Below are 9,350 nucleotides of genomic sequence, written 5' to 3' on the forward strand. Positions count from 1 at the left end.
CTGAGATGATTAGGTGTTCCCTTAATTTTTTTGAGCAGTGTACAGCTCTGGAAAAAATTAAGAGACCACTGCACCTTTTTCTTTCCTTTCCAAAAAAAGTCAAAAAGGAAGGTTTTGAGTGAAGAACATGAGGGTTAAAATTAAGAGACCACTGCAAATTGAATGCTTCCAGAGCTGTATATTCCAATATCTTAGCCAAACCTTTCCTAAAATAGAAGTATTTCCCCTTGATGAGGAACCACACAAAGCCACTGGAACATGGATGTGTTGGTCATGTGACATTGCTTTCCTTAATGTATTTACAGTCTGAACATATTACTGACTCAGGGACAGACTGCTCCATTTGGCTTTCCATGCATTTTAACAAACATTCTATTGTGCAGAGAAATTTGCAGAAAATCTTTTCCTGCCGTTATTCACATGATCAAAATGCAACATTCTTAAGTACTTTTGTTCACATATCACGCCATTTAAATAAGGTCACCAATACCAGAATAGTCTGCTTGGCAGGAGTCCTTTAACATCGCCGCACCATCTTCTTGAAAGTAGATCCATTTGATTTTAGTGAATTTTATATTTAAAGATTTGAGATAGTATAGCTTTTTACACCTGATTTTAAACTCCTATGCTCATGCACCATTTCAGCTCGTTTTCTTTTTTTTGACTATGCATGATACTTTCTTAAAAGAGACAAAGATCTCAATCTGACTTATGCGTGATTGGTAATCCGTTCCAGAACTGCCCCAAGTAAAGCAAGTGTGACACATCAAAAATAAACTAAACTTCCTTTATTTGACTCTACATAGTACATACAGAAAGGATGCCATTCTATGACATACAAGACAGAATACTTTCATTTTGGATCTTTGTACACTGTGAAACAGTCCATTGGTGTTGCCATGAATACAATGGTAATCAGTCCATTGCAGTGTTTGAAATAATGGTTTATATATATATATAATATATTCGCTGCACTAGATCTCAATCTATCCGAGTAGTGTGGTGGGAGCACATGGTGTTACTGAGAAACTGAGGAAGAGTCAATGTATTCAAGGCACTGGAACAGACTCAGAATTATGGTAAATATTTTTCCATTTATGGGTGAGGTAGTGATATCACTCTACAGGACAGTTTGCGGGTAATGTGTGTACTGGTTTTGGCTTTATCCTCTTTCATTATATGGTATGTCCGTGCAAAGGACTAGTATAACAACATGGAAATGTGACAAAACTGATACCTGGGGCTGAGCTATAGAAACTGAAGAAAAACCACCTCCATAGGCCAATTATCCACTGTGAAAATGTTCTCTCTCCTCTTGCATTGGCTGAACCATGGTCTGGAACAGGTTAGAAACTACTTTGAAATGTACACAAGACGACAATATCTGACATTTAATTATTATACCAGAATTAGAGAGATTTTAGTAAGCTTTACATTGTCATCAGTCATCAAAGAGCAGCTACAGTAACCTCTCCATTGGGACTTAGTCCAAAATAGTAACATAGACTTTGCTTGGAATATTACTTCATACCCATGTATGACTAGGCCTGGTAAACATAAATAATTTTTAACACCAAAAGACTCAAGTGACATATTTGGATCCACTTAGTAAAAGGACCATGATATATGTCTTCTTGAGAGACTAGTGGTGACACTGGAGGCAGTTATTAGCAAGCCATTGTTGGTAGTCTCTCCTGTGCAAGTGTGTCCTACAGAAACAGATTTAGGGTCATTCCATACATTGTCTTCACAACTTCATTTCATGTTGGTTGGTGAGACTCAATCTTAAAGCGCTATGATTCCACAACAAAAGGACCCTAAAGGTTACTAACAGCTACATCTTGGATGTATAACCAGGAAACAGGGAGTGTGTTTAAAATAATGCCCAAGAATATTGGGTGATGCTGCTGGAATTGGATGAATCTCTGTAAAACTATTATATATATATATATATATATATATATATATATATATATGAAAACACCGCTATATTGTTATAGTGTTAGTAATATATTTGTATTCTTTAATAATATTATTCTGGATTCTGTGTCTTTAAAATACATAGCCAGTAGTGTATAGGAAAAATACTGTACAAAAAGAACTTAAAATAGCTTTATATAAACATCTCTTATAACCACTATATCATATCTGTACTGAATCTTTTTGGTCTGTAGTAAACAAATTGATTGGGTTAACCACAGTATTGGACAACACCATACAACTTTTTCAACATCTTTTACATTCATAAAGCCATCTTAGAGAAGGCAAACACATAGCTACAAAAGAGACTACAGAAATCTGTATTGATTCTTAGAATAACCACTCTTGTTAATCATGCTTAAAAAAAGGAAAGAATTAAAACACTTTCGCAGACTGACTTGCGAATAGATTGAGTTTTGTGTTCTGAGAAATCATGCTGAAATATTAAAATAAAAACAATGAAGATGATAACAACAACAACAATACAACAGCAAAAAAAATAAGTCATTGTAATAACAATTACCAATTGAATATTTCAATGAATGAATCTGTCCGCAAACAGAAAAGGTACATAAATATCAGGCAGATTAGACTAAGGAAGTAGAAACATTGCGCTGGGTCAGATTGTGAGGAACGCATTAGATTAGTGCAGAGAAGAGTTCAGCTGAGTAGTGGGGGTGGAACCCGCTGGAGTAGTCAGACCACAGAGATTCGAGAGGGAACTCTGTTCATCACCACCATGCAAGCTAGCGCAACTCGCAATAGAGCAGAACTGTGGTGTGACACGACACACGAGATGGGTTGTGGGATATTCTGGATACCCAGAGAAATACTCGGATTGGGGAATCAGTGCGGGGAGAAAAATATGTAGAATAAATTAGAATATGTTTGGAAAGGGTTATTGCTCAGGCTGATCAAAAAACAATTCACTGTTTTTTCCATGTCAACTGTACAGTTATGAGGTTTGCGAGAGGTTAAAAATAATTAAACAAGAACAATATTAATCACAATAACAGGTTAGAGGATTTGATGAAACTATCTCATAGTGACAAAAAATGTATAATATTAACTGAAGTATAATAAGAGAAACATCAAAAAAGGACCATTTCAATTCACGCACAGCACAAACTGGGCAGAAGATCCAGCATGCCTCCAACTGTGAACCAAGGCTAGGTGCTAAAGAGAAAACAAATACAAAATAACAAAAGCTTTCCCACGACGTGTCTCCAGAGGGGGGAGGGTTCTCACGAAGCAGAATCACTCTCAAAACAACACTAGAAGAACATGAGGTTGAGGACAACGGACAGGTACAACAGTTCTCAGTCCTGATCATACGTAGAAAAAGGTAAGAAAAAGGAAAAACAAACACTAAAAGGACAAGGAGATGGGGAGGGGCATAGTGGGTGGGTTGGCTCATTAACACTCGTAAGTGCTTTGCAGTAGTTGAAAGAAGGAATTATGTACACTACTTTTCAAAAGTTTGGGGTCACTTACAAATGTCCTTGTAATTCCATGAAAACATAAAAGAGTTTGAATAGGGAATATAGCCAAATGAATAGGAAATATAGTCATTGACAGGATTAGAAATAATGATTTTAAATTGAAATAATAATTGTGTCCACCAATAATTACAGCCTTGCAGACCTTTGGCATTCTAGTTGTCAATTTGTTGAGGTAATCTAAAGAGATTTCACCCCATGCTTCCTGAAGCACTTCCCACAAGTTGCACTGACTTGATGAGCACTTCTTGCCAGCTGACTGCTTCTTCCCTTAATAGTTCTTGCATAGTTTGGAGCTGTGCTTAGGGTCATTGTCCTGATGCAGGAGGAAATGGGCTCCAATCAAGCAGCGTCCACAGGGTATGGCATGGCATTGCAAAATGGAGGGATAGCCTTCAAGAACCCTTTCACCCTGTAAAAATCTCCAACTTAACCACCACCAAAACACCCCCAGACCATCACATTGCCCCCACCATGCTTGACAAATGGCGTCAAGCACTCCAGCATCTTTTCACTTGGTCTGCGGCTCATGAATGTTCTTTGGGATCCGAACACCTCAAATTTAGATTGTTCTTTTGCCCATCTTTATCCTTTATTTTTATTGGACTTTTTATTGGTAGTATTTAATGAAGCTGCCTGTGAGACGTCTGTTTCTCAAACTAGACACTCCAGTGAATGTGTCCTCTTGTAATTTCTCATATGTAATTGCTTTCCTTTAGACTGAAGAAGAAAGTTCTTTGTTTTGGGCAATTTTGAGCCTGTTATCAAACCCACAATTGCTTCAAAAACTAGTCTAAGGGCAATTTTATTGCTTCTTTAATCAGCACAACAGTTTTCAGCTATGCAGCCTAATTGCAAAATGGTTTTCTAAAATAATATTAAAATAATAAACTTGGATTGGCAAACACAACATGCCATTGGAATACAGGACTGATGGTTGCTGATAATGGGCCTCTAATGCTAAAATGTACGCCTATGTAGATATTCAATAAAAAATCTGCCGTTTCCAGCTACAATAGTCATTTACATCAGTAACAATGTCTACACTGTATTTCCGATCAATTCTATGTTATTTTAATGGACAGAAAATGTTCTTTTCATTCGAAAACAAGGATATTTCTAAGTGACCACAAACCTTTGAACAGAAGTGTGCATACTATGTACATGTGTGTCTATGAAGGGTGAGTGAGAAAACAGACGGTGCTAACAGAGGCCAGCGACAGAATTCTAATTCTGATTGACAGAATCATATACAGTAGGGTCATCACCTACCGGGGAGAAAGTGTGGTGGGGGTGGGGCAGTGCCACCGAAAAAGGAGGCACATTGTCCTTCAAACTCTTAGGTGAGGGGATGAGAGGGAGGGCTATGGCGTTGCTTAGGGGAGGATTACAGGGGCCCATGGCGTGCCTCATATTTAGCCACAATATTCTTGGTGCGGCCTAGCTCCTTCCTCAAGTCGGCCACCTCTGAGCGAAGCGCACTGTTCTCTTTCTCCAGGAAGCCGGCACGGATGGCAATTTGGTTTTCCTTCAACCGCCTGGCATCCCGTGACCTCTTAGCCGCTACATTATTCTTTCTGCGTCTGGCCCAGTACTTGTCGTCCTGAATAGGGATGTAAAACACACCTGTGTGTCACATTTGCTTACACTACATGTAACATTGTGAAAGGTTGTGGAATTCACCTAATAAACACCATTCCAATTTTTATATTTTTCGCAATCATCTAGGTCGTTTTACCTTGAGATCTTCAGGGATGAAGACCTTGCGTGCCTTTTTGATCATAGGCTGTGGTTTAAGCTCCTCGGGGGCAAACTTCCGTTTTCTGGGGTCAAACATCTCCTGTCCGGGCACACTTGACAGAGCCAGGTCTGCAGGGTCGGGCTCGTAACCCACAGGGACCTGAATCGACTCCGGGTCGATGGGACTGGGGGTGTTCCTGGCAGCTGAGGGTAGTACTGCGTGGGTAAGATTAAGAGAAACATGTTACACGCTCTGCTGAATTTTGACTGGGCACTGTTTAGAAAAGACTCAAAGGTCGAAAAAGGGCTGCTTGTATTAGTCTTGTCCCAGACACACAAAGAGGTGGAGCATCCAGCATGTCAGACAGCTCTCACTCAAATATTAGAGGATGCTTTCACTGACATAATGGTTCTTCAGAATATAATAGAAGTTTGGTCTTATTAGACCTCAACTGGTCTTCAATTGAAGGTTCCAACTGTTGGCTTCAAGTGTAATACAACCTCATTTTCAAAAAACATTTTATAAAATATAAATAAAAACAGAGTGCAATGATGTGCAAATCATTTAAACCCTATATTCAATAGAACATAGTACAGATAACATATCAAATGTTGAAACTGAGAAATAAAAAAACTTTGAATTTGATGCCGGCAACATGTTTCAAAAAAGTTGGGACCGAGGCACCAAAACACTGGAAAACTATACAACTGTGTTTGCACATTTTAAACGCCAGGTGGAGCACAGACCACACACACACACACACACACACACACACACACACACACACACACACACACACACACACACACACACAGACTGTGAATATATTCCACTAAACCTACTTTGGGATTCAGCTATCAGTGTCTCTAGTCAGTTGAGCTCAGGCAGACAAGTGTCAATAGACAGGCTTAGGTCAACATTTTGATCAACCTTCCTGGCCAGCCTCTCCATGAGCCTGTGCAAACACTTTGTGGAAATTGCTTAACACTGTTGTACCAAACAAAACAATGTAGTTGACACTTTCACATTCTGCACTTCATCATTCAAACCACCAGTAAACTGACCATCTGACAGGAAGACAATAAGTTCTACTTTCAGTCTTACTCAACCTTTTCGTTAACTTGACAACTACTGGTTAAAAAGTAATAAAGCTGATGACCTGCTGAAATCTAAAGCCCAACATTTTGTCAAAACACGTATTTTTCCATGGTTTAAGCTGTAGCCATCGCCTTCAGCTTTCTGTCACATAATACATTTTGGCTCCAGTTAGTCATGGTTGAGATTTCAGTAAGAACCAACAAACAGGTCTGACCTGCTCAAATTCCTTATCGAGAAGTTAGCATGTTGGTTAGTTTAAGAGAGCCCACGCCTAACCATTAGCCAAGGAAACAATCTCCTGACCTTCCTTGATGAAACAGCTCAATATAGACTACTGATTCGTTATTACTGACCTAACTATCCTGGCTATTCCTCCAAGCCAGTGGTCGGGTTAGCCCGACATATATCATACATAAGCAAGTGTAACTCAAGCAACCCTGGTGAATCACTAGGCAACTTAAATGGTTAGCCATGAAACAGTTCAGCAGGGGTTTTATGAAGTTATCCTTTTCAGTGAATTGCAAAGAACAAGCCATGATAACCCAGGGTGCATGTTAGTCCCAAAAAATGGCAGGCCAGTGATTCACACTGTTAGCTGGTCACCAAGATAAGACGCCGAGCGACTTACACCGGCTAAATCTGGCAGCGTCAGAAACAATCAGTGAAAAGCAGATCACCTGTACCTACACGACATAAGCGTGGAGGCCAGAACAAACGTTCCCTCTGTAAATAGAACATCTTATCAGGTCAACTATTCATTCTGGCCAGCTTACTGGAGAAATAAACAGTGACATACTTTACTAGCTATGAATGGCCTGGTGAAAGAACAAATGACAGTACCCTATAACATCGCAGGTGACCTCTCCTCTACTAATCCCACATAGGTAGAGATAACACACCTGTGGAAATGTGTGTTTAATGTCCGCCACATGTTCAATGTCCGCTAAACCTAAATATTAACCGGGAACGTCTTGTTGCTTCTACTGAAAGCAAATGCTTAGCCTTGCTTTGTCTGGGACGGCATCAGATGGGATCAGATGGGATAAGGGGTTGAGCAGGCAATCCTGTGTACTCACTTTTGTTGCCAGCGGTTTAGACATTAATGGCTGTGTTGAGTTATTTTGAGAGGACAGCAAATTTAAACTGTTATACAAGCTGTACACTCACTACTTTACATTGTAGCAAAGTGTCATTTCTTCAGTGTTGTCACATGAAAAGATATATTCAAATATTTGCAAAAATGTGAGAGCTGTACTCACTTTTGTGAGATACTGTACATAGTGTAGCAAATCAACTTATTGACACCAGGATCGATAACACTGTGTGCTGATCAAAGTGGCACCAGTCCCCGGCTAATTCTAAATGTCCACGGGCCCATTGAGTAGGAACGTGGTATCTGCCCGTGACAACAAAGTTCTCAGGCTGCATCATAGTTGCGTGCGATATGGGCTCAGGATAGTGAGGGAGGTGGGGGGCAGGCTAGGCTAGAAGACAACAGCAGGCACGTGACAGCAGCATTGCCCCCAGCCATGTGAGCTGGCCAGGGTACAGCCTGTGCCTCGGCTGTGGCTCAGACTTGTATCTGTCCGGGGAGGGAGGCAGGCTCATGCCGTGACAAGCTCCCATTAGCGGTGAAGCCAGCACAACGGTGGCTGCGCGCGTCTGTCAGTCACATGGCCCTTAAACACCGCAGGAAACCCCTTTGCCGTGCTCACGTGAGAACACGCTCACCGAGGAGAGGGAGAAAGACGCTGAGGCTGAACCAGACAGAAATGTCGGTACCAATGTTCTGAATAGTGGACATGCTGTATATGCGACAACGTTACAGTTTATGAGAATTCTTGTTTTGAATGTCATAATGGCATTGGACTTGTGTCTTTTGATCAAGGCCGGAAACGTGACACACCATGTTATCGTAAACTGGCTTTAGAGATTCTAACGTTATATTCTTTATAGAGTTTTGGCTGAAAAGGAAAATTAAAACTTAAAAACTGTCTACTGACATGACGGAAGAGCAAGATCATGTCAGACAACAGTGAATAGGGTGTGTCGCTTTGTTTACAACATTTGGGGCGCAATCACAAAAGTTAGGAATGCAACATGGCTATACACATCATAGTAAGCTGCACATCACACTAATAATTCAGGGAGACCTATTCAGAATGGGTGTGAAAGTGTGTGCTGAGTCTACATTTCAATGACACAAGGGAGTCTATTTGTAGCACACATCCCACCATAACGCTCGCACTAAGACCAAAAAACTGGCTGTTCAGAGTCATAAGCGAAATAGAAAAAGCACACCGAGATTTGCTGTTTCTTGGAGTCAGTGTCTATAAATTCAGGAAAACTGGAATATGGTTGACCGAATTTTTTGAAACGTTACATTTGCAAGCAGATCAACCCAAACTATACATCACTTGCAATATACACAGAGAAACAGATAAGGCAATCCTTCACTATCCCTTTTGTAAAACTGCAAACTACGAAAAGAAACCCAACCGTCAGCGTAGCGGACATGATAAATGCCTTTTATGATCACTTCGAAGCAAGTAACACTGAACTATGTAAGAGAGCACCTGCTGTTCAGGACAACAGTGTGTTCTCAGATGCCGATGTGAGATCTTAAAACATGATAACATTTGCAAAACATATGGAGCACATTCACAGACCAATTGGTTGGTGTATTTTAACTTCTTCGTGACCCGGTCTGTAATACCAATGGATTTCAAGCAGATAGTTCCTGTGCCCAGGAACCCCAGGGCAACTTCCCTAAATGATATCGTTCAGTAGATCTCACACCTGTAGCCATGAAAAGATTTAGAAAAAGCTGGTCATGGGCATGGCTTGAAGGGGTGTTTTGCAATCCTTTTAAAAATCAGGTATTCCAGTACTTTGATAAGTACAATTATCACCACAAACTTGCATTGAAAAATGTTCAAGCATTTCAATTTTGCATTTTTTAAAGGCAGAGTCAAAACCTGTACCCATCTACTTAGATCGTTTTTGCTTGCCAATTAAACATTTTGCTCGCT

General features: G+C 40.3%; 1 protein-coding gene across 1 annotated transcript in view; it reads right to left on the minus strand.

Annotated features, from left to right (window-relative positions):
* Positions 1-4,527: 4,527 nt before the first annotated feature.
* Positions 4,528-9,350, minus strand: part of hlfa (HLF transcription factor, PAR bZIP family member a) — a 17,383-nt gene continuing 12,560 nt past the window's right edge. The window contains exons 3-4 of the mRNA XM_010891708.4: positions 5,218-5,435; positions 4,528-5,082 (exon numbers count right to left, since the gene is read on the minus strand). Of these exons, the coding sequence (XP_010890010.1) occupies positions 4,867-5,082; positions 5,218-5,435 (434 nt within the window). The 3' untranslated portion in view covers positions 4,528-4,866. The remainder of the gene's footprint in view (positions 5,083-5,217; positions 5,436-9,350) is intronic.

This window comes from Esox lucius, chromosome 11 (genome assembly GCF_011004845.1).
Source record: "Esox lucius isolate fEsoLuc1 chromosome 11, fEsoLuc1.pri, whole genome shotgun sequence".
NCBI lineage: Eukaryota > Metazoa > Chordata > Actinopteri > Esociformes > Esocidae > Esox > Esox lucius.